The sequence below is a fragment of the Agelaius tricolor genome, unplaced genomic scaffold, assembly GCF_023055355.1.
Source record: "Agelaius tricolor isolate 1412-34295 unplaced genomic scaffold, bAgeTri1.0.p SCAF_7, whole genome shotgun sequence".
Taxonomy (NCBI): Eukaryota; Metazoa; Chordata; class Aves; order Passeriformes; family Icteridae; genus Agelaius; species Agelaius tricolor.
The window spans coordinates 31,287,478-31,313,855 of record NW_027269267.1 but is presented as its reverse complement, the minus strand read 5'-3'; the positions used below and the strand labels follow the sequence as shown (position 1 = coordinate 31,313,855).

Sequence of the window (26,378 nt, the reverse complement as noted above, 5' to 3'; positions counted from 1 at the left end):
CAATAACTAACCCAAATGACTCCACAAAGGTGCTGGTCTGAGGCTGGCCTTCTCACCTCCCTCCTGATGCTGCCCAGCAGTTTCTTCCCAGCAGTGAGACTGCAGAGAAAGGCTCTGCTGGTGCAGAGGCAGCTACTGCATGAGCCTGTGCAGCAAAGTGGGTCTCACTCCACCTGTAGGGTTTTGCCTCTGCTTTGGAAAGCAACAGGAGTGTTTAGAAATATACTACTGATTACCATATTTGTGTTCTGTAATTCTTCACATGTCCGACTCCACCAGGAGCTTAACTGCAGCCAGTGGGATCTTACAGTCATTAACATTTACAAGGCAGCAGTTCACAGTTGCTGAACTAACAACCTACCTCTAAGAAACTGATTTTTCTCCCCTCTAAGTATTGACACGTGCTCCACTGACTGTGATGCTTATTCACAGTGACAGTGTGTTTGGTAGAAATTCATGTTTTCACAGGATTTGTCTTGTGCAGACAGTTTCTAATTTACCTCTGCTCTTGTTTTAATTCAATCAGCTGATGGAGTGCAGCTGATCTCATGGCACATATGGCTGCTGAGGTTTGAAAAAAGGCCCTGAATATTTGATGGGTCGATCCTTAATGCTTCCTGCTAAAGAATTAGCAAGACTGCTAATGAGCCAGGAATCCCAACTGGGGAAGGGAAAAATACAGAATTAGATTCTGTTTACATTATTTTTTTTAATGTTGCTCAAATAAGAAATGCAGTGCTTTACACACTCTGATTAGATTCACAGGGTAGAGAGAGTCAAGTAAATCACTTATCACAGCCATCAGACTTAAAATGTCATTTTCATAAGTGGATGTCCTGTGGCCATGAGGAGTCACAACCTATTTCAAGGCCATCTGTGGGTGCTTATCCCTCCCTGTACAGGAGGTTCATGGCACCAAGGAGAGCTGTCCTTCACTGGGGCGGATGTTCTCAGCTGGAGTCCATGTCCTTTCACTGCCTCCCAATGGCTTTTTCTATCTCCTCTGAGAGAAATTATCTGTCCTCCACTGCAGAGCCCAGCCTGTCTCCCCGCTGCTCCATGCCATTTCAAAGGACGTGGCTTTTTCTGTGTTAACTGGCTGTGCTCGGGTTTTCTCCAGCCCTTTCTCTGCATTCCTGTTTCTCCTCCAGCTTCCTGCTGTCTTCTCATTCTGCAGCCAAACACTGTTTGCAGGCCAAACACTCAAACTATGCCTCTCTCTACCCAGTTCAATGACACTGCTCATGTCAACAAAAAAATCCAGGGAATTCACAAGGAACCTCTTCAATAATCAAAAGCTCAGCTTGCCTGTGGGTTTCCTTCCAACAAAGCTACCACAGCTCTAGGAAATCACAGCTAAGACTGTAAGGATAGCCAGATCAATCGCCGCTTACTTTACAAATCAAGAACTGCCTGCACTCAACACGCTCCCTTACTTAACTCCATAGCAAATATTCTCTGAGTGCCTCCTATATTGACTGCAACAGTTAACTTAGTGGAGAGGCAGGACTCTTATTGCTCCCATTTTTTGAAGGTACTACAGTAAAATAAATGTTTACTTTAAACCTCACCAGTCATAGCAAAATACACAGTTCCACACACTAATAAAGTCAAATAGAAATCAGCCAGAATTACTATCCTAGAATCACAGATGGGGCTTTTCAGATCTTTTAGTTCCAACCCTCCAGGGAAGGGACAGGCAGTGACACCTTCCATGAGACCAGGTTGCTTAGGGTCCCATTCAGTCTGGCCTTAAGCACCTCCAGGGATGGGGCATCCACAGCTTCTTTGGGCAACCTGTTCAAGGGCCTCCCCACTCTCAGAGTAAAGAATTTCTTCCTAGTATCTGACCTAAACCTAATCTCTTTTAGTTTGAATCCATTCCCCCTTGTCCTGTCACTACATGCTCTCATGGAAAGTCTTCCTCTTTCATGTAGGCTTCCTTTAGGTACTGGAAGGCTGTAATTAGGTCACCCCTAAGCCATCTCTTTTCCAGGCTGAACAAGTCCAGTTGTCTCAGCCTTTACTCACAGGAGGGGTGCTCCTTCCCTCTAATCAACTTGGTGGCCTCCTTTGGACTTGCTCCAACAGGTTGATGTCCTTCCTGCGCTGGGGACCCCAGAACTGAAGTAATCTTGCTTAGCCAGGCTGTGTTTTAGCAAGGAAGTGAGTAGGTTGGCTTTGGCAACATCTCAGGAACTCGCATAGCAACTGCTCCATGCACGGTGGAACAAAGGGTATTTGTGTAGTCTTAACTGTTATTTTCCACTTTAAAGTTTTCTATCATGTCCTCCATGAACAATGCAAAGCTTACAAGAAATTGCCTTTTAAATCTACTTGCAAGAAATGAGGCTTTTCTCTCATGTTTCAACATTACATCTTTAACTTGATCTTACTGGAGTTATTTACATTGAAAGCTCTCTTAGAAGTTTCTCTATCCTCAAAGTGTGTGCCTGCAGCTGGACAGAGAAGTCAGCACACTTTGAAGAAGCTGCTATAAATTAGTGCATGGGGTTAGATGAGGTTCAGGATTCCTGCAGTGATTATAAACTCTACAGGAGGCCTTACAACAGCTCCAATCTCGACAGGGTTACTGTCTTGTTAATCAACCTCCTTCAGGACTGGAAGAGGTTCTGTGCTTCAGCACTTGGGGGCATTCTCTGGAAGCTGCAGTTTTGTGCAGAAGGATCTGTCAGTTTACAAAGTCCATAGATCTTCAATACATTTGGTAAAACAACATCAAAAAAGGCTAGACTTAAGCTGTGGCAACCTGTGTTGCAGCAGACAGCAAAAAAAACCTATAAAATCTTGTCACAGTGAGTGCAACATCAGATTTGGTGATTTTAAAGCCACGCCTAAACTGATTTGCAGCCCAGGCCCAGATGTTAGTTCTGGCCATGGCCACATGCTGGAACCAGAGGGTGACAAGATCCATGCACAAACCTGCCTCTTCTCACCTGCTGGGGGAACACAGGGAAGCAGATGGAGCAGACCTGGGGCACACTTACTACTGCCCTCACTCTTGACTGCAGCAGCATGGACATGCCATGGAAGTACCTGTTTCATGGAAAAGCCACAGCCTGACTTGTGCAGGGAACACATCACCTAGAAAGAGGGGATATTTTCTGCTTTGTGTTGTGCAAGAGACAGCCTAAGTAGGGTGAAACATTCCTTAAAAGGATGAATTTTAAACATCTTCTTCCTTTTGCTGAAGCTCCATGTATTAGGAGTGGTCCTTCCCATAATAAACACATTCCAGCAGGCCAGACATCTTTTCTGAGGGGAACACAAGTATTTCAGCTGCTGTGGCTTTTCATTGTCTGCCTTTGGGCACCTGTATAGCAACTTCATATTTTCTGTTTGAAAAGAAGCTAAACTTTGGCTTTATGATGTGAATAGCACCTCCAGCAAAACCATGGAAATGGCATTCCTTATTAACAGGCTGTGTTAGAAAAGTAGAAATCTGTGTTACAACTTCATGGATCTGCTCAGGACAAAAAGGAGGAATGGAGAGGGATGGAAATGTCTAGATGCCAGTAAATTACAAAGTGAGCAGCAAAGGCACATTATTACTGTTGCTGTTTTCAGTAATTACCAGTAACAACCACAACTGCAGATCTGGATTTGTATTATGAGAGTACCTAAGCACTACTTTTGTAATACACAGCAGTTCCTTGACATAGAAAATCCACTTTTCAGTATAAAAGAGAGCAGATGGATATATCTGACCTGACAGAGTACTACAAGAAACAATTGGGACAAAAATGTTCGAGCATGAGAAACAGTGGTAGAGCCCTGACCTCACCACTGGATTTCCACCATCCTTGGGGAAAAAAGAGCCCCTTAAGATTGGGAGGTAGCTATGGAGCTGATTGGGAAAGTTTTCAAGGCTCTTCCCAGATCTGATGGGAAGCATTGGAGAAATTAATTGATGTAAAACTTAGCAATATTTTGACATCACCAGCTAAGCTAAAAGTGGGATTTCATATGTTAGCATGGACTGGAGACCTTAAAGTCAGAGACACATTGCTGTACTTGATGTGATAGAGAAGGAGATGACATTGGTGAGATGTGAAGACAGATGTCTCTGGGCAAGATGTCAAGCTAGGAAAATGATCTGTGCAGCAGCATGAATGGAGGTGGGTAACCTTGCATTTGTCAAAAACTAGGAAAGGATGCAGCAGCAATCAAAGTGTGTAATGAGAATTTTGGACCAAAGACTTACACCCTTGAGAATAAAGAGCTTCACTCAGAAATTCTATAGAGTAACAGCCTGGAAGATTTACGTGTAGTCCTAGACACAGAGACACAAGGGAAGGTCAGAGTAGAAAGTGATGCCCAGGTTTGCAGACATGGAAGATGGGCAGATTGGTGAGGTTACTCATCATGAAGCTTGACAAAAATATTTCTTGAGGAACATTCCAAAGGAAAAAAAAAGACAGAGCAGCAGCTATGTTCATTATGTTGGAGATGCACCTTACTATCTTTAGTCATACAGCCCATTTTCCTTCTCAGATGGGGTCTCTTACATACTCATCTTCCTCCGAGTGGAAGGAATTGTGCCTCTTCTGCATTTTTGCTTAATAGCATGAGCCAAACTACAGAAACTAAAGGAGGAAGACCAGTTTCTCTGACTGTTAATTTTAAAAGCTTTGCTTTAAAATGAAAATGGGAGCCTAAGTGTCACATCACATCATGAATTCAGGATATCTGCCACTAATTTGTAACAAACCAGCAGGGACTGTGGTTTGGGCTTGTTGAATATGCACCTAAGTCCTAACAAAGCCTACTTTGTAAATGTCAGCTAAGCAAAAGCTCTGCCAGTGAAGTCATAAGCAATACATCATCATCACCCTTCCATAAACTCTTTGTCCAGTTTAAGAATTAAAAGCTGCATTTAACATATTGAGGGAAAATGGAGAAATGCCTTTAGAAACAACAGGCTTGATGCAGTGCTAACCTCCAAACCAAATATTTATAACCCTGTAGTTTATAAATCATTAGAAATATTTGGGTGGTGGAATATCCAAGAGGTAAAAGCACATACAGTAACAGGGAGGTTTTATCATTCCATCTACCTTGCTTTGTGTTTCAATCACATCAAATTTTTAAGAATTGTGAATTATCGAATTATTGTTTTTGAAAAAGAACCAAAATAACCACGAGTTAAAATATTACAGAAAATTTTCACTGTTTATAAATATTTCTGCCACAGAAAATAATCAATATCCAAGTTAATTCAAGCCAAGATCTGTCTGGATGTGTATTAATTTGCTCCATGAAAATAAACTAGAAATTACAAAGATAAAAGAAATAATAATGAAATATGGAAATAACTGCAGATTTTGCACATTGTCATTATGTAATGGACATAATGAAAATAATGACATTACATAATTAAATCCAGGTGGAAAATGACCTTCCTAGACCTCCCTTCAAAATTAAGATTTTTGACAGTCATGATTAATGGAAACATGCACTTTGCATGGTTTGTAAACCTGAAACATCATTGTACATTTCAGTTTATAATTTATCCCATTATCTGCTTCTCCATGCATGAAGGTCAGCTGTACAGGCATAAAGTAGCAGTGAAATCCACAGGCTTTGAAAGGTTGTTCTCACAGATTTTTCAATTATTTTTCATGAGGAAATAATTTTGCCTACTTTTTCCTTAGAAAGATGAAAATCTAAAGGAGGAAAATTTTAACAGCAGTAATTGCAATATTCTTGTTATTCTCTTGTCTTTTCAGAGCAAACAAAATTGGACTGGAAAAAATGTTTTTTTTTAGGATTCCTACCCGCAATATTTCTTCAATGCAGCTGTTATCTCCTGTTCCACTGTCCTGTAAACAAAATGAGAAGACAGTTTGTTTATGTTTTAAAAAGAAATAACAAATAGGTCTGAAGACATGGTTGTCACATGAAATATATTCCAACCTCTATTACAGATTCAAAATGAGACCAAGTCTTTCCAGCATCTGCAAAGTTGCACTGCTTAAAATTCCCAAATTATTCCCTAGCAGCACCACAGGAAGATGCAATATTTACAGTGTTTACATATGATTGCAACATATTTCTATAAATTCGACAGACTTTTTTTCACACCACTTTTGGTTTCTGTTCCTGCAGTTTGGGCTCTACCATGTATGAGTAAGCAGAAGCAAAGAAGTTATTGCATGCACATGGATCCAATGTGCATTTATTTCTATTAAGTAAATAACATCTCTCCACATCCTTTGGGCAGCACAGCTGTGCAGTGACACTGTCTGTGCAAAGGCTGAGGATGTGTAGGGCAGATGTGATGCCGAGGGGAGAGCTGCAGAGACTGCAACACAGGCAGCAACACTGAGCATGGGCGCAGCAGTCCTGAGAAGCTGTCATTTCCTAAAATGCTGACTCTAAGGCCACCCCTGCATTGTGGGACTGAGGGCGCAGAAGAATTCGACTCTCCCAAGCAGTATGACTCACTCCAGAGCTACTCTGCAGAGGGGAAATCAGAGATTTGGCAGGGCAGCTGGAGACCATCCAGATGGTGCCTCACCTGCCTGCTCAGCCTGGGTGTTCACTGGGACCCAAACTTCTGCCAGCAAGGACGAGGCAGTGTGAGACACACACCCCCTTCCCTCCTGCCTGCCCCCTGCCCAGTACCAGCCTGCTCACACTGCCCAGCACACACCTGGGAAGAGAGGGCACACTTGGATGGAGGTACTGATACCAAGGGGTTGCCCATCTCTTACAGCTCTCCACAAGATACAGGTGGCTGCTGCATGCAGCAGGCTGTCTGGGGATTTCCTTCACCACACTACACTCCCTGACAATCCCCCCAAAAAAGGCTTTCTTCTTTCTGCAGAACGAAACTAATTCACAAAGCAGGGGTTTGAGATCTTCCCATGTGAGAAAGGGGGATAGAAAAAAGTCCATCTGGCAATTACTGTACCCAAAGAGCTAGCAGAGAGGTGAGCTTGGTCTTCTCTTGTTTTCAAAAAACCCCTGGATGCTCTGAATTTTCAGGTGTGCACCTGGAGATATATCAAAGCAATTCATTTTTCCAAATGAAGCTCTTCTCTTCTGGAAATCAGACTTCTCTACCACATCTGTATTTGTGCACCCAAAAAATCATGAGGCTTTTTCAAAAATGGATACCTCTGCCTACAAAAGCCAAATGATTGCACTGACCAATTTGTGCAAGTCCTGGACACTTTTACCACCACTCCCCAGTTTGAGCTGAGGGAGTGAGGACATCTGGATCTTCAACTGCTTAAAGCCCACCAGCTGTAACCAAGGTCAGGAGAACAGCAGCCATGCATATGCAAAAGAACAACTTATGTTTTCTAATTTTTTGTGGCTGTTGTTTCATGCCAATTCATAGAAAGTCTTAAATGTTTTATTGCCTGCACTCCTGCTAAATCTTTGGTGAATATGGCCCTCAATAAACAAATTAATCACATCAACTCTTCTTGGTGAAACACAGTCCATCAGCTTTACAGTTCACTACAAATTACACCACTGATTTCAAAGGTAAAGGTACATGTGGTGAAGTCAGACTTTGAAAAATTACTCATATCTGATCTATGGATGCTGAAGAGAAGCTGCTGCCCTGAGCAGATAGCCCTGTTCTGACCTCAGACCTCCCCTGAGGAGCTGCACACCACCATTTGTGATATTCCTGTCACAGGAGCAGGAGTGCAAGTGTTTGTGTTGCTAGTGAACCTAGCAAGATGGAGAGACACAACAATCTCTGTATATTAAATAATTTAAAAATTAATAGTTGCTATTTTTCTCTTCTCTGTGGGTTTCCATCTATTTTTTCCCTTTCCTTCCCCAAGCCCCAGTTTGTTCACTTGCTGTCCCTCTAACAGTGGAGAATGCAAAGCCCTCATCATGAGTGCCTTGTTTAGAGAGAAACCAATTCACTGCCATCTTTAAGTTGTCTGTTTTAGTCTATTGCCATCTTACAGAAGGGATGAGATGACCATATGATCTTATGCTGTATAGAGCACATTGAACATATGATAAAATGATGATCTCTTTCTCTGTGAGGATAAAAATACTGAATGTGAATTTGGCAGCAGGCTATTTCAGACTAGGATTAGGAACAAGCGTCTGTTACGAAATTAAATAACTCCCCTAGAAGTGTAGTGAAAAAAGTCTGCAAGTACTCATCAGCAAGAAATTTTGCTTTCTATTACCCCAGAACTAAAACTTTAGCTTTTCTTTCTAGCCCATAATCTGTCTGGGCAGGAACTAAAAGCTTTTCACATCTCCCTCTCAATATCATCATGCACCATTTCAAAGGGTGAAAAATAGGCTGGAAACACAAAACGAAAGACAAGATATGTAAAACTGATATAATATTTGGGGGAAACTCCCTCAATGTCTATGTTTTCCTCTCTGTTTTTCATCTCTTGAGTGCCAAATGTAAATTTGATTTTTTTTTTGAGTATTTACGAACATCTTAACATTACTGTTGATATCAAACTTTCTAGACCATCCACTACACCTCCACTGATGCTACAGAGGAACGTGCGCTGCCATGGAATCTGGCAAACTGAATTTAACTTTGTGGCCACAGTTTAGGTTGAAAAAAAAAAGAAAAAAAAAGCTGGCAAATGTTTCTTGAAATGTAAATTAAAAGAAGGGATTGCATTAGCTGCAGAGAGCCCTTGACACGCTCTTTGCTTGGGTGGACTTCCCCATCCAAGCACTATTGCGTTGGTGGCGGCTGCGTGACACGGCCCCTGCGTATGGCTGATGTCGGCACAGCTTGGCAGGCTCTGCAAAGCAGTCCCTCCACAGGACATTCCTGCAATAAACGTTTTCATTATTATTTTTAAAAATTAAAATTAAAACCGAATAAAGGTTTTGAGGCTGCTGTTACAAATTAAGCTGAGGAGCTGCTCCCCTGTGTTTGCTCTGACACCGATGAACCCGTCTCGTTTGTCTTCCTCTCTGTTTTGCGATCTGTCATAACAAACTTGCCTCACTGAACCTCCAGTGGACCATCAGCGAAGTACTGCCAAGTCTTGGGGACCTGTCAAGGAAAGTGGGCTCAGCCTCTTTCCCCCTCGGATTCTGTGCCCATTGCCCTCATCCCTCGGTGAGCAGAGCCTGCAGAGCGCCGAGCTCCGCGCCCAGGGGCGGCCGCCGTGCGGGCTGGCGGGGGATGCGCGGAGCTGCCGCCCAGGATAACGGCAGAGCTGCTCGAGAAATAGCCGGGAGCGTCGTGCTGCTGATAACACGAGCAGCTAATTACCATGCAAAGCACAGAGAACTGTAAGAAACAAGACTGACTAAAGGCTACATAGAATTCTTGGGAAACGGGATGCCATTTCAAAAAAAAGCTACCTCGGTAAAAATTTTGTTTCAGAGCATTATTTTTTCTTCCCTTACCAAGAGCATTCACACAGAGATATATAAAGAAACCTCTCTGAAAGGAATTGCCTATCTTGTGACACTTCTTCCTCCTTTAAATCTTTATGTTGAGGAAAGAAAGAAAAATCTTCTGCAAGTATCTATTTCCATTTTAGCCCAAGAGATTTTTATGATGCAAGCTTTTGGTGCTGTCATTATTTGGACTGTGCTAGGTGTTTTTATGAAGTGTCCAGAAGCTATTGGATTTTTGTCTCCAGTATCAATTAGGCATGAGGACGATCTCCAGAAGCCTGAGGTACATACTCATCCTCTTCCCCTCAATGGGTGCCAGGCTGGTTGTGTCAACTCCAGCCAGCAGCATGACAGTTGCCACCTCACGTCCACCCCACGCTGCTCAGGCACAGCACAGCACTGCTCACGGTGGGGCTGCAGGATTTCCCCTCAGGAAAGGAGAAAGGGGAAAGGGGAAAGGGGAAAGGGGAAAGGGGAAAGGGGAAAGGGGAAAGGGGAAAGGGGAAAGGGAAGCTTCAGGCCCTGAATGTTGGCAGGCAATAACCAAAATCCACGATGAAACAAAATAGGAAAAAAGGGGGGAGAAAATCCCACCTTGGTGGACCTAAATCTGAAAGCATATTAGAAATTCTTCTTTGCCGGGCACACACACACACACACAGACACATGCACATACAACATTTTCTATGCAATCCATTTGCTAGAAAGGGATATGAAGAAGTAAACTCCTCATCTTTTTACTTATCTGTAAGTATGTGTTCTGCCCGTTGGGTTCAGGAGAACCATTACTCTCAAAGTTTCCCTTCAATCATTTCTTTAACGAGATCTTAACACATTCAAGTTGTTGAATTTGCTGGAGTTTAACAGGGTTTTGGGCCTGAGATTGGAGATGTGATTTCTGGGGGTTCTGCAGAAATGTAGCCAGGCTGTGGAAAGGAATTTTGGGGACATGTCATTTGCAGATGTCCAGGAAGGGTTTTTAGACATGCAGGGCTTAAGTTGTTACTGCTTTCCTTACATATGTTACATTCTCCAAAATGCTCTTTATGGAGTCGTTGTGCTGAACCCACACGGCTCTTGAAGAGAAAAGGAAGGACTTTGAACCTCATGAAAGATGGCCTGGTAAAAAGATTTAAGATCTAAAAAGATCAACCTAGTTAAAAATTTACCTTTTTGCCCCCATTTTTTGTAATGTTTTCATTCTGAATAGGGACCTGGGCACAGGCTACTTGTTGATTTTATCCCTTTGGCTATGCTTCCATACAAAATGCAATTGTGTCACATCATTACCTTAAAAATGAACTTTTATGAACTATTCTTCAATTCAGTTGAGAAATCAAAATTTGATCAAGTCACAATACTCGAATGACAAATTTTAAGAAATATAATCTGTAATCATAGAATAAAATATGGCCTAAATCAAGAAGGCATTAAACCAAAATATCAAATGTTTCTCTCCAAATTTTGGAATTTTTTTTTTTACTTTAAGAAAGCATTTTCTTCAAAAAAGAATGAAAATAGGGTTGGTCAAAATCAACATGGATGCAGGCATTTTCAGTACTGATAATCTGGAATATCCCATAGAAAAAGGACTGAGCAGGAAAAATCAGGACAAAATTAAAAATGGCATTTCTCTTGTTTCTTTCTCCCTCTCTAACAATGACGGCATTTTGATCTTGATGGGTGACACGAGACCTACCAGCAATATTTCCATCTACCTTTAGAGGGATAGACTTCAGGGAGCCATGGCACACTGCAGTCACCCTCATTTCACTGGGTGCCATTAATAATGCTTGTGCCTTCTGTGAAGAAGACTCCTAATCTCTCCCTGAGGAGGCAGGCAAGCAGGGCTGAGCTGTGTAAGGTTACACCAAGGAAATAGATATAAAGAGACAGCTCAGAAAACTTGATTTTCTGTTCCTGATATTTGAAAGCTTTACTTTGCACTCCTGCTATGCCTTACCACTAATTGGAGTGCTAGTGGCCACAGTCTGTTGGTACAGGAGTTTTCTCCTGTGCTTGGCATTGCTGTGAGTAGGAGCTGTTTCACTTTTACTATGAGGAATTGCTGACACTTCTTTAGACACAGAGAAGTGCAGGAGGGAGATGGGAAAGAGGAGCTAAATTCTCCTCAAGGTCTGTGTCAGAAAGTGTTGCACTAATTAAAGTCATTAAATCCATCTATTTCACAGTCACTGTTAATAAACTGCTACCTTTAATAAACCCATTTCTTTTGAAATGGACCCACCATATTTTTATGGGGATTATTTTTCCTACCAAGGGATCTTGCAACACTGTTCTTGGTTCAAAAGGGAAGAGGAGTAGCTTTTAAAAAGATTTTATTTCAAGGAAAAAAAAAGATCAAGTGATGAAAGTAATCTAGCTTTGCTTTAATGAAAGTATCTGTACTAATTGGGGCCTCACTGCAACTAGAATATCATGATGCCCTAGTCTTTTACCAGGACCAGGAATATGTTCTGGCTAATTAAAGGAGATGAATCAAAAATATCTGTAGAGAGAGAGAGAAATGCCAAATGACCCAACAGACTTGCCATGCACACTAGGAAAGAGAAGCAAGAGCCCATTGTGCTCTTGATGAATGGCACTCAGAGCAGTGTGCTCAGCAGCTCCCCTAGAACTGAGGCAGAACAGCAGCTTTTGGAGAGCAAGACCCTCCAAAAAAAGACTGGAGAGAAATTCACAGAGCCATAACCCAGAGTATCACAAGGCTGTGCTGGTCTTATAGCAGATGAGTCTAGGTGAAGATAGATGTCCTGTGGATGTGTAAGTAAAGCCATTCATTGTATTGTTCTTAAAAGAGCAAGGAATTGATGTTAGAGCATAACTCCTCCCCTATGTGCCCATGGCCTGTCCCAGAGCTTGAGACATCATCTCTTGTCCATGCAGTGCCTGGCCTGCAGTAAATGTTGAGAAGCCAGGATGAGGAAGTGAAATGATGCTGAAGGGCTGCCATCTGGATGGCTGCTGGGAGCTTCAGCAGAGCTCAGACTCCTACAGCCCAGCTGGGAGGGTATTTGGAAGGGCTGGGTCTGGCCATGTGTTGAGAGGTCTTCAAACTGATGACATGGTCTGAGTCCAAGTCTCAGTGTCCACACCACAAATAAAATCAAGACAATTAAAGGCCAAGAATTCTTCTTAACCCTCCCCACTCTCTCCACCCCTAAGGGTCATTGAACAATCAATGACAGGAGCTGCACTGGTAACATTTCATCTAGTAAAGGGTGCTTGGAAGCCTCAAATGAAACCTACTGACAGATCAGCAGAGTGATTTTACAGGCTTTTACATTATATTAATAAAAATAAAATTCCAAACATGCCAAAATTACACCCTGACCCAGAACAATAAAGTGGAGTTGTAATTGAGACGAACTGCATTGTTCTATTAATAAAATATAAAGGTTTTATTGTTATTGGGAAAGATTGATTGCATCAAATCAATATAATGTCACAGTATATTAATGTTTTTCTTCACTAATGTAAAAACAGGGCCTGTTGTGATTACACTCTCTTACTACCCATTTGAAAAATATAATGGGCTGGTGATAATGGAGATTGCACCTTGCAATTTTACTCCTTGATAGATGCTTGATCCTGGGGAGGTGCTAGTAAGTCACCTGTGCTTTCAGAAAAGTCAGCAGGAGAGGAAGGTATCTAACATATTTGAAAATGTTGCCAAAACCCCCCTGAATGGACTCCACAGTCCCTGCTTCCCACGGAAAAAACTGGAAAAAGCCATTGGGGACCTCTGGAAGAGTCTTCAGCATGCTACATTTTCTGCAGTACTCTATGCATGCCCCAAACATGTCAAGCGACTGCTGCTTGACAGAGTGGTGTATTTGTCAGAAAGTTCCCGTTATGGACACCAGAGTCTTGGCTTTGCAGCATGAAATCTTCTTCCCTCAGCCCGTGCAGTCCTTCAACAGCCCACCCAGGGACTCTGCCCTGAGACCAACAGAGAGCAGCTCTTCTCCCCCACAGATACCTGTCCTCCTTGCTGCACAGATGGCCAGTTGGTGTCAACTGGAATGTGCTGTTTTTAGTGATGTGGACATTTGTTGGCTGGGACCTGGACTGAGCCTGACTGACTGCATTTAATATATTGTCTGTGTTTGTTTGGGGAGGATATGTAACATCTGCATAATGGCAACAGTTGGAAAAACAGGTACTATGGAACTGTTTATATTTTTGTGAATTTTAACATGAATTTAGCATCAGCTAGTATAACACTGAATAAATTAAATGGATTACTTTGCCAAGAGATCCTTTAAAAGTGTTAATTAACGATAAATCAATAAAAACTATTCAACATGAAAATCAATTACATCCCTGTTTACATTATTTAACTCCAAACATTTCTGGTTTGTGTGCTTGTAATTAGCAAGCTATAAAAGATGCCATAAATAGGCGCATAATGAGAGGAACTGTTTATAAATGATAATTGGTATTCATTCCCACTGAGCTAAAGGTTATGTGATTACAAACTGTTGCACAGAAAGGGTTAAATCTCTTACAGATTGAAGGTTTTACAGTACACAGCTCTGGAGAAATCTTTCCCACAAAAGGCCCCAATGGAAGAATGCCCCTGTACATGAGTGCTGATGGAAAGAGTAACATCTACCAGGTGTTCCTTAAAGCCTATTTACATCCATTTAGGAAACACTGGGGGAAAAAATCTACCCTTTGGGCAGTGGTGGAGGCAGTAATTGAAAAACAGAACCTCATATGAGAAATTCAATATTAATAAAATTCATGATCCAAAAAACATCTCTACAAAGTCCAAAGAAAAGATACTAACACTGAAATACTACCAAAAATCTGAATGACCATCCTGTTAAAAAAGCTGAGGACAGGACAAAGGACACAAGGGTATTTTCTGTCATGATGGGTAACAAGAATGTCACTCTACCCAATACCAAGACCAAAGGCTTTCACAGAGGCCTAAAAGAGGATTACAGGATCTTCAAGAGGCAGCCAGAAGCCCAAAACACTGAGCAGCAGCCTGTAGCTCCAGAAGGTAACACTGGATTATTTCCTACAACACACAGAGATGAAAAAGCTTTCCTGGGGAGAAACAACATCTCACTAATCCCTAATGCTGAAAGCAGCCTTCTCAGTTTTAGAGACTTAGACTGATCTAAACTCAACAGGTAAAAACCCCCCATGATTTGGAGACCAGAGGCTTTCTGCTAATGGCTTTTGCTAGTCTAAGGATGTCACAAACATCTGACAGTTTTGGCTTTGACAGTGTCTCCTCCCCAGGAAAACAAACCTCAACCTTTCACTGTAACTGCTACTGTGAGGGCAACAAGCATCAAGAACCTTTGACTGAGCCAGTCTGACCAGTGAGCATCTGGTGATAAAGACAGCAGAGTCAAATAACCTATCTGCAAATCCAGAGCTAGACCATATTTCTACCTTGCCTGAGCATAGGTGATATTGCCTTTCCAGTGATTTAGAACACTTACATTGCACTGCTTTCCCTGACTTGCACAGAATACAACTGCTTCACAGAATAGATGGATCAGAAATGAGCTTGAAAAAAAGAATCTTTTGTGTGTAAGGAAGAGAGCCTTACATGGTTTTGACAATGATAGCTTAGCCTCATTGCAAAGAACACAAAAACCATATTCTGGTCATGGCAATTATGACCTGGACACCTATTTGCCCAAGAGGGTTGTAATTTGCTATTGAAAACCAAAAGCATTATCAATGAAGAAAAAGAGTTGTATGCATCTGCATCTTTAAATCAATCCATTGATGCCTCTGGTCAGCTCAGGTGGATTCTCTTAAAACTCACATGAAGGCTGATAAATAGCACAATTCTTCAAGCTACAGTGAAAACCTTGGCAGAGTTTTATTGTGCTTTCAGCATTCCTGAAAGTCAAAAGAAAAATCAAGGCATACCATGGTCACTGACAGACTGATGGGAACACATTCACGGCAAACCTACTGAAACCAGTACTTTCTAAAAGTATTGCAGTTAACAGGATATGTAAAATTTCAACTAAAATGTCAGGGCTGGATGTCTTAGAGCTCACAGATGTAAGTTCCTTCCAGCTAGGAATGTACATGGCACCATGTATACATCAAGGTATAAATATATATACCAAGGTAGACATACATGTACATGTATATATGTACATGCCACACAAAAAAACTCTAAAAGTTTCCTGGAAATGTCCAAAGTAACCAAACAAGTGCCAAATCTTATCAACAATAGCCTTAATATGGGAACCAATAAATTCAGCACATTTATAATGTTGCAGAATAGAGAAATACCTTCCTTATTTTTTCCTGCCCCCTCTTCCCTATATCCCACTGGAAAAAAAAAATTACCACTGATTCACTGCAAGCCCATATCAGTCCTCTTTTTTGGGAGCTAGGCAGGAGCCTGGCACTGTCCCATGCTCCCTTACCTCCAGAATGAAGATATCTTCACACCTGTAAAATCATCCATCCCAGGGAATGGCAGCTTCCCAGCACTAGTCCCTGCTTTCTTGTGGGCTCCATGAGAGCATCCTACCTTTTGGGCAATCACAAAGACCAGGAGCAGGAGAATAAATGATGTCCCAGGTTTGGGGGAGAGCTACAGGTAGTTCCCAAGTAGCTGTATTGTACTTGTTAACTTTTTTTGATGGAAGCCACACTGGTCCTTCAGTCTTGGAGGACAAAAGGTTTGCTTTAAATGATCCTAGTTCTTTTTCTTCTGGCTTTCCCTTTTCATATTCTCTCAAGGTATCCACTTTTAAAGGGGATATTGCATCTGAATGTCACAATGCTTTCTGATTTTCCTTTTGCCGTCACTGTTACAAGTAACAGTGAAATACAGAAAGAAAGTAGAAAGAAAAACTGGTCTCAGCTTTCCCAGATTTTCTGTCTGGAAAAGCACATTTGTCCTTCCAGTAAGCACACATTTCCCACCTGCTGGCATTGAGCCCTCCCACACAGCTAATGGACCACCATGTCTTTAAGGTGTTCGTGAGCTTCACAGAAAGGTTATGTTGCCCTTAGGTTTGGTTTGGGTTGATTTCCAAAACTTTCACTGGAAAGCTTCAAAATAAGCCTTTAGGATTTTTTTAACAATCCTCCACTTAAAAACAGGTTATTTGGTCTCTGGAGAAAGAAATGTTCAGTGTAGCCCCATTTCATTTTAAATGGAAGCTAAATGGAGAGAAAATCCCTAATACTGCTTACAGATATTTCCATCTAGGTCAAGTACAACAAATCTGCATTTTTGAGCAGCAGAGCCAGCTCTCGGTCCCTGTTGAGAATGGCAGGTCTTGTGGCACCCTGAATTATAACAACACATACAGAAAACAGGAGTGCAGTTGGAAAGCCTTTCAGCTGAGAAGCCACATGCTTCCCTTTTGTTATGTGATCTTGATGAATTTTTCTGTGGCTTTTATTCATGTTTCAGGGCGTTGAATCCTTTAAACTTGTTAGTATTTTCCCTTTTTTATTGTTCTCTGCCGCCCTTTGCTCTTTTATTTTATTCTTTTGTTCCCTGGTGTAACTGAAGGTAATGCAGTCCTGGGCCTATTACCCTCAGTCACTTTGATCTGGCAGTGGATATCAACAAAGAAGTTATTTGTTCTCAACACATTAAACCCTTCTGTGTAGCTTTTTACAAATTCTGTTATGCAACTTTGATAGGGGGTGGAACGAGTTTTCAGGTACGGAAAGGCAGGGGAGCACAAAGATCTCTCCAAAAGCCAGGCTATGAATGGTGTCATCTTGCTGCTTCACTTTCAAAGGTGGCTCATTGGGGTTTGTTGAATAGGAGTCGTTTGACAGCAGACATCTGAATTTGTATCGCAGTCTCTAAGACACCTTTAGAAGAACTTTGAATATCTTAGTCGACTCCTGAGGATCAAAGCTTCCTATGTAATAAACCTATCATGGGTTACTCAGGGAGATTTTCAGCTTTGGTAACAATGGCAGCTGATTTGCCTCACATAAAAAGCTACCAATAGAATGTAAGGTTTGTGATCAATACTTTAACTAGCAAGATAAAAATTTATCTGAAACCCAGGAATTATATTATGGTCTCATCATTTACTTTATAAACCATCTCCTATAATTTGAAGACACACATGCATTAAATGTGCTTGAAATACATTAAATTTTGATTTTTCAAATCAGAATACTAGAATAGTAAGTAGAATTGGCAGCATAAATGAATATAATGAATAAAACACAAAAAGCTCTTGGCTGGCTTTTGAATATAGCATTAGAAACAGAGAAACATGCATTGTTTTACAGTGAACTACATTAAATATATTTGTTATGGGTTTGAAATACTCCAAATTATTTGTTATGGATGAGAGAGGATGCTCTGCATTTATGATAGATGATACCACATTGTCATCAATTGTCATGCTTTGTTTATAGGACTGAATAATTTGTAATCATCAGATTACTATGTTTAGTCTGCACTCTGTTTTTTTTTAGAGTGTGTATTAAACAGATCAGATCCTTGTATCTTTTATTTATTTGTTTGTTTATGAAGGGAATGATGAGGGGCTCATTCTCCTGAGAATTAACTATTTGATGAAGGGTTTGGAGTTTCAGGTCCTGGTTCTTGTTGGAGAGGAGGGAAAGGCAAAACTACACTTGGGACCTGATTTTTATTTGTGTGCCCATATTGTCACATAGGGGCATCAGGCAATAACACCAGAGAAAAATTAAAATGCAAAAGGCTACATATATTCTAAAGGCTTCTTTAAGCTCTCTGTTTCCCTCTCCCCAGCCATACTTCCAGTAGCACTTCCAGAATGTTTTATGTGCAGATGCCACTCCAAGTCCCTTGTAGCCCAGTTAGAGATTAGGGCAGGTAGAAGATGGGAAAGCCACTCCAAAACACAGATTGTCCTGCACCGTTTGCAGCAATAGGTATTTTGTGAGGAACAGAATAAAATGTTCTTGGCAAAACCCTCTCTTTTTCATGATTCTTTTTCTGCTGGAAAAATACAACTATGAAACAAGATACTCTAACAAGGGTTGCAGGCAAAGACTTTTAACTGTTTCTGTGCAGGTGAAGGCATAGACCTGACAGTCAAGAACCAGCTGGTCACTGTTGCCTCTGCCTTAGGGGGTTACTGGGAAAATCTCTACTTAAGAGCAGCTCCTGCCTAGTATAAATTTTATATACATTTATGCTTGAAACACAAGGGGATTTTGAACACCTGCAGTTGGAAAAACAGCCAACAGTTATGGGCTGAATACCTGCATCACTTTATCCATGGGGACTGTTTAGACACAGCAGCCTGTCTGCACAGATCACCCACATGGGTCTCAGGGTCTGCTACCCCTCACTCACTGCCCCAGATGCCTGGTTGACAGCATCTAAATATAAATTCAAGATACAATGGGATTGCTCATTCCTAGAAAATAATTGCAAAACCAAACCACTGCCTTTGAAAAGGTGTGATATTGGTTCATTTGCTACCCAGAATAACTGTACCTCTAAGCTAAAGAAGAAAATAACAGCAAAAATGAGACAGAAGCCAGGATTACATTTTCATTCTTATCTCTCTGTACCGACACTGTCTCAGAGGTTCCTGCTTGCATAGCAGCTGCTGAATTGCTACAGTTGACTGTCTAGCATATTAAAATAAACTAGCACTGATTTTGGCAATTTGCATAAATGGTTGATGGATCTCTACAGCAGAGACAGAAACTCTTCATCTGTGTCCACCTGTGCATCAGACCTCTCAGCCTCTATAAGGACTAACCATGGCAGAGACTGCCATGTGAACCTACCCAAAGTCAACCATTGTGTCTCACTAGGGTTCAGAGCTCAATCAAAGCTACCAACACAAGAGATGCCACTTTTGAACGTGGTATATCCTGCTATTTGTTCAGAAGGAAAATATTAAATCACAGAATCACAGCCAGCCCTCTGACCCTCTGGACTTGCTCCAACAGGCCTGTGTGCTTCCTGTGCTGGGCACCCCAGAGCTGGATGCAGGGTTCCAGGTGGGGTCTCACCAGGGTGGAGCAGAGGAGCAGAATCCCTTCCCTTGCCCTGCTGGCCACACTGCTTTGGATGCAGCCCAGGATACAGTTGGCTTTTTGGGCTGCAAGCTCACATTGCTGGGTCACATTGAACTTGCCAGCCAGCATCCCCAAGTCCTTCTCCTCGGGGCTGCTCTCCATCCATTCATCCCTCCACCTGTAGCTGTGCTTGGGATTGCCCTGAGCCAAGTTTGCACAGGCCCACCTCTCAAGCCTGTCAAGGTCCTTTTAGATAGTATCCCTTCCCTCCAGCACACTGCTGCCAGCACGCAGCTTGGTGTTGTCAGCAAACTTGCTGAGGGTACACTCAATTCCACTGCCCATGTCACCAACAAAAATGTTAAACAGACGTCTCGACTGAAAATAGTCTGAAATAATCTGCATTTGGTATGCAAGCACGTTACCATGAAAGCTTGTATAGCACTTCACAATCTAGATATGTATTGGTATATATAATTTCAAATACAAGATATAGCTACAGTTCTATATGGGCAACACAGTATATTTTTAGGAAGGATAACAAAGAATACATTGTGCAGCTTAAGGGGTTGGAAGCATTTTAGGTAGGCAGGATGGAACTCCCTCTGAAAATTACAGTAACAAGTGAAACAAGAGAAGTCCTAACAAACTCTAATACACACCCATGCACACACACTCTCAAAAATCTACAATGGGTATTCTGAAATCAAACATAAGATCTGTCCACAAGATCTCAGCTTTTCAAAATTAAGCCTGTAGACATCAAACCTTCTCAGGCTCAGTCCTTCATAAAAGGGGAGCCAAGGCACAGTGTGTGCTGGAGCAGTATTCCCAGAGCTTCCACTCATAGCAGCTGGATCCAGCCAAGGGGAAGAGGTTTGCAAGAACTCCATGGGAGCTCTCCAAACAACAGGCTGACACTGATGCCCAGAAATACCTCTACCACATTTGGGGATGAAAAGTAGCCAAATGTTTCTGTCTGCTCACCCATTACCTGCACAGTCATGTAACACTTGCACACGATGTTACAAAATGTTCCCATAATTTATTTGCCCACAAAATATGCAACAGGGAAAATTTATGGAATATACTGGAGGCTGATGAGCAATTTCTTCAGAAATAAAAATGATAGCTAAATTTGGGATCTAATGTTTCAGATGCTTAGCACCACCTCAAAAATTAATGTGAAATGCTGTAGAATTAGATATAAGAAAATACTTTTTCTTGCACATTCATACTTGCTTTAGTGTCAGCTAGACTTCTTGAAAGGCATAGAAGATGGCTTTGGAAAGGGGAAGGAAAACAAGATCAAACATTCCCACATCCTATCATAATGACCAAACAAATCTGTATGTCACCTTGTTTTACATGCTCTCACAAAAAGTTAAAAAGTTAACTGAGTAACAAGTGCACTCCCCCAGCAAGGCAAAGCAAATCTTTGACTTGTTCCACTCTTAAGGCTGGATATCACTGCTGCTGAGCAGATCTACTACAGGGAGAGTGGAAGAAGGAATGTAGGTGAAAGGATGGTTTACACTCATTAAGGGTCTAAAACGTAATATTTGATGCAAAAGCAGTGCGTCTTCTGAGACAAACCATAAAAATACAATTATTATAATAGTGTATAATTTACCAAAATATTTTGACATTTTTCCAGAGATAGTCTGTTTTCTGGTATTTGCATACCTTTGACTCTAGAGTATAGGCATACGTAAGTACTGAGGAAAAGACAGCAAGTAATTATTTACTGATTAAGGAGTGGATGGGATTGAAGCTTCAAACATTAGCATTCCTATTTCACCCTCATCCTTCCAGATGGGGAAGGAGAAGACATGAAATAGAGTGTTCTCAACTCACAGAGATTCCTAATTCATGGCATTAATGCCATAAACTTCTCCTCTTTGTTCTTTTGACTCACGGCCATATCCTGGTAAGCCCAGGTCAGCCATGCTCAACTCACATTTACTTTGCTGAGGTGGTAAAGGTTACACAACTCCATTTTTTTTTTCCATTTCTAGGAGAAATGAATCCAAACTTAGCTAATTTGTATACAGCTCCCGGCAATATAAACATGGCTGGTTAGAATCATTTATATAGTATAAGCCTTTGTACTCCATACTTCATGGAAGTTAATAAGTAGGTGTCAAACTCTGAATTAAAATTCCCAGAAGAGGACACAGCACAAAGGACAATAAAAATGATTTTTAAATAATCATAGGGATAAATAGCATCCACTTCTGACAAATGTAAGTGCTGGCATAAAATGTTATTAGGCTACAGAGATTTTCTTTTGTTCAGGAAGTATGTTTTATTCTCCAGCAGTGTCATTCATCATCCTAATGAGCCCTCAAAATGTAAATTAAATAGCAAAGACTGATTCATTCAAAAACATCTTTGTGCTGTGTGTAAAACCTTTTCTCTACTTTTATCCTTATATATTGGTCCATTCTTTCATTACAAAATAACCCCTCAGCCCTTGTAAGCTTTAATGACCAAGTTCAAGCAAAGCATATTTTCAGTAAATACTGTTTATTCATTGCTACTTTTGGCACAGTAATTAAAACAAAAAAAAAAAACCCAACCAAACAAAAATAAAACAAAACAAAAAAAAAAAAAAAAAACCCAAAAAACCAAACAACAAAAAAACAGCCCCCTAAAAAAACCCCCACAACCCAAAAACCCAACAAACCAACCAACTGACCAAAAAAAAAAAAACAAACCCCAAAACCACAACACTTTGTTTTAAAATTTCGTCCTCCTTAAATTATATTTGATTCAGAAAATCTCAGAAACCTGTGTGTGCATGTGGTTTTTGTTTTATTCAGTGTCACTTAGTACAGGGAACCCTCAATGGAAAAGGATTAGTGGAAATTTCAAGCAGCTCTAATTTACTGAACCAAATACATTAACAACTAAGCAAACACTACATTTTTGCTAATGGCAGAAAAAAAGAAAAGAATCCAGGGTCATGAGCTAAATTAGTTCAGATTTCTTGTTATCTGTTGATAAGGACATTACACATTCTTACCAGGAATGCAGCAAAGAGGTTTCATACTTGACCTGAATTTATGCATGAGCACACACACAACAACAAGAGCGACATGGAACAGGGCTTCTCTGGAGCCAGTCCAAACAAAAATATAACAGGAATGGAAAAAACCACAGCAAAAGGATGCCTGGTTTTGGTATGATTAATCTTCAGTTATCTTGTTCTCTGCCTCTTCCCTTCTCTTTCTCTTCCTCTAATACTTCTCAAAAACTTCAAAAATCAAACTCAAAAATCTTCAGCTTATTTTGGGTCTATATACGTTTCTGTGTGTAAAAAATGCAGATGAAAATATTGAGAGAGGAAAGTTTGCCTGATGACAAGAATGCTGTTATTAAACTGCACATGGAAGACTTAAACCCCACAATCTTCAGAATAAATTACATCAAACCTCAGCATTCAGTGACATTATGCTTTTATGAGGTCGAAATGCTGGAGTGAGACACAAGGGGTTACAATGAAACCATCCAGCTGTGAATGAGGTAAGTACACGTATGGTGTCTTGCTGCCAGGGATCCAAAAAATGGCCCTAGACCAATACTCCTTTTATTGCTAACCCAAAGAGAGCTGAGTGATGCATTGGCATAATTGAGTTAAGAGAGCTTAGAGACGGGGTTAAGTGTTACGACTTTTAGTTAGAATATCTTTGATGACAGGTGACCTTTTGTAGGGTTTCTTCTGAAAAAGTTAAAATGGTGATTTATGAAAGTTCAGTGAAGGTTCCATACTGCAACTGTTAGAGAGACCATATGTAATTAGGTTAAACTCCACTAAGCAGAAAGAAGAATAAAAAAAGATCAGTATTATGGCATGAAATATTATCACTTAAGAAAATTAAGCATCATGAACCCTAGCTGAGAGAGCTTAACAAACCATCTATCATTTATCTTTGAGTGCTGATTCAGAAATCAGACCGGCATTCACAACTGCAGTGATTGATTAAAATAAATGCATACAGTATAGTAATTTATAAATGAAGACAGTAATTTACAAATTAAGTAAAGACTTTATGCCTACAGAATAAGCTGCTGAAGCTGAAAATATATTTGAAGATACTTCAAACATACTCAACACGTCACAAAGAGTCACATGATGCAGCATCATCTGAATTTACACTTTGCTCAACTAATCTTCAAACTCAAGAGTATCTACTAGATGCAAAGCCTGCCTTTCACATCCTTGTGCATGTATGATCCACCTAGGTACACTACCTGTATTTTTCCTAACTACCCTTTTCACTGATGTATTTAACTACCTCTTATTATCTAATTTTTTTACGCTACAGTCAAACACCGATCCTTGGATCCTATATACTGCATCAAATTAGGGTTTTTCCAGCCAGCTGTCCAAAACTGAAGCACAAATCTACAGAGAGTTCAGAAAAATCTTCCTGTTAGACTTTAGTACACCCAAAAAGCCAGAAAAGAGAAAATAAAAAAATAAAACCTCTTTATTCTGACTCTCTATCAGCCAGAAAACAGTGCATTTCATTATGGTATTATAAGAATATTGTAGATTCACGATTTTAAAGCTCATCCACAATACCACAATTTTAATGGCATAGTTAGAAAAGAACAGGATGTAACAGCTTTTCTGTTTGCTTTTCTCTTTTTCCTTTCCTTTCCTTTCCTTTCCTTTCCTTTCCTTTCCTTTCCTTTCCTTTCCTTTCCTTTCCTTTCCTTTCCTTTCCTTTCCTTTTTTTTTTCTTTTATCAGTGTTAATTTGATTTATAAAATCTAACAGAAACAGCAACAAAGGAAAAGTTACTAGAACTGATCTGCCCTTGAGGCTTGCTCCCAAAGATCCTGGCTTTCTTCAGTATCATGGAGGCCTCAATGCTTCCTGCGGCAGATGGAAAGGCAACAAGAAAATTAGCTGTTGGTGCTACACAAAACTAACAACCTCTGCTCTTCCTTGGCACTTGCAGCCTTTTAAAACACACCCTAAAATAAGTGTTGTTATTTGGGGCCCAGGTGTGGTCCTGACAAAGAGTGGACTGTTATGCAGAGTTCATCTTGTTGGCAATGATTTACAATGTTGACAACAATGATGGAAGCAAAATAGATCAAAACACAAAGGAAGTAGCAGGATTAAACTTCTCTGTGGAAAATGCTCCCATCTCCCCTGAGCTCATGCATTCTGTTCCTCAGCTGGTTTCATGTGCTGCTGCTCGTTACATGGGAGCCCTTTGTAAGTCTGACTCTGGCAGCAGCAGCTATGGCTCCTTCATTTCAGTGGAGGGTTTTCTAGATTGCACAGACTACAAAAATCACTATTACAGAAGGAATTGGGCAGAAAAGAGAAGGAGTGAGAAGAAAAAAAAATACAGTGCGTTTAACAGCTTTTGCTGTCCTGAAAGTCACAAACCTCCTCCAAATATCCTTTTTACAGCACAAAGGAGTTAGGAGTTACCCATCAAGAATGGGTAAAATGTGAATGATGAAGAATAAAGAGATTTGGAGAGTGCTGAAGGATGCAAATGAACATTGAATATGTCAGACGACCCTTTTTTCCTTACTACAGTTGACATTGTACTCGGCTCACTTTTCCATCCTATTCTTGCATGTTTTGAAATGAGTGCTCGCAGAATGAAAAACATGGATTCTACTTCAAGTAACATGCATGTAGTTAATTCAGTAATAAATTACACCTGATAATGTATTCCTTGAAATAATTTTAATATGCTTTCTGTCTATACATGCCATTTTCACTGTATCTACACTTTATTAAGATTTTCCATATGTCGAGTAATTGTATGAAGGCATATATGCATGGTAATGCTTGGGGGATAATGCAAATATGTGTCCAATGATTCTTTGTTCAGTCAAAAAAAATATGCTGTATTATTTGAGAAATAGTTCAGGACCATATGATGAAACATCAAATCACAGTGCATGGGAAGAAAATTAAGATTGCCATTAAGATTGCCATTGCCAAAATTGAGCTGCTCCTCAGTTCTGAAGAGCAGCTCAATTTTGAGGACTTCATTTTCAAGTAATTTCGTTCAAAAACAGATAAGTAAGCAGAAGGCAAGAAGCAGGTTCTGTCCCCCAAAACATTTTGCCATTGAAATGGACTCAAGGAACACCATGCACAGAGAGGAACAAAACATACCAGAGGACTGAGGGCTGGAGACTGGCTTGGACTTGTCAGCCTTTCTAGAGTTTACTTTTAGTAAATAAACATCTCAGTGGATGCTGCAGGATAGATGAATTCCCTGGAGATCCTGAATAAGGAAAGAAGTGTGACCTTGAGGGTCATTTCATCAGAGTCCATTGTCCACAGTGTCAGGTAGAGGGGCAGGAGATACAGCGTCCCCACTGGAGCAGGGAATTCAGCTCACCAGGGACAAGTGAAGAAGAGAACAGGAGCAAGCTTTTCAGTGGCTTTGAGGGGGAAAAGAAGAAATGTAACTTTGATCTGGTAGATAAGAAATGAGCTGAGGTTGCTGGTGGTCTTTGTGAGGGGTGTTTGCAAGAGCAGAATGAAAATACCTTGCCATGAACCAGGAGACGAGACACACCAAGCCAGGGAACTGGCAGGGCTAGATGTGCTCTGTGAAGGCAGGACCCTCATAAAGCATGAATCAAAGAGAAGCAGCACCCTGGCTTGCTCTCAGGTGCGCAGGATGAGAGGAAGAGTCAGATTGGTGCTGCAACACCTCCAGATGAAGCACATCAGAAACCTCATTTTTTTTTCCTGGCTGATTTCCACTTACTGCCTGATTGCCCAGGTTTTTGCAAAGCAGTTACATGATTTAATAAAAAACATGGTTTTGCCACAGAGCCATTAGCAAACTGAGTCTCTAATATCTCCACCCCTGTTGGGCCACAGGTCATTCATTGGCAAAATCCATTTTCTCCCAGACATGACAGTACACGTGGCAGAATCTGGCCCTTTGTAACATAACACTGACAAAAGCAGAGGCATT

At 40.8% G+C, this 26,378-nt stretch overlaps 1 protein-coding gene across 1 annotated transcript in view; it reads right to left on the bottom strand.

Annotated features, from left to right (window-relative positions):
* AFF3 (ALF transcription elongation factor 3) overlaps positions 1-26,378 on the bottom strand; it is a 329,019-nt gene that overhangs the window by 173,651 nt on the left and 128,990 nt on the right. The window contains exon 4 of the mRNA XM_071430804.1: positions 5,799-5,843. Within this exon, the coding sequence (XP_071286905.1) occupies positions 5,799-5,843 (45 nt within the window). The remainder of the gene's footprint in view (positions 1-5,798; positions 5,844-26,378) is intronic.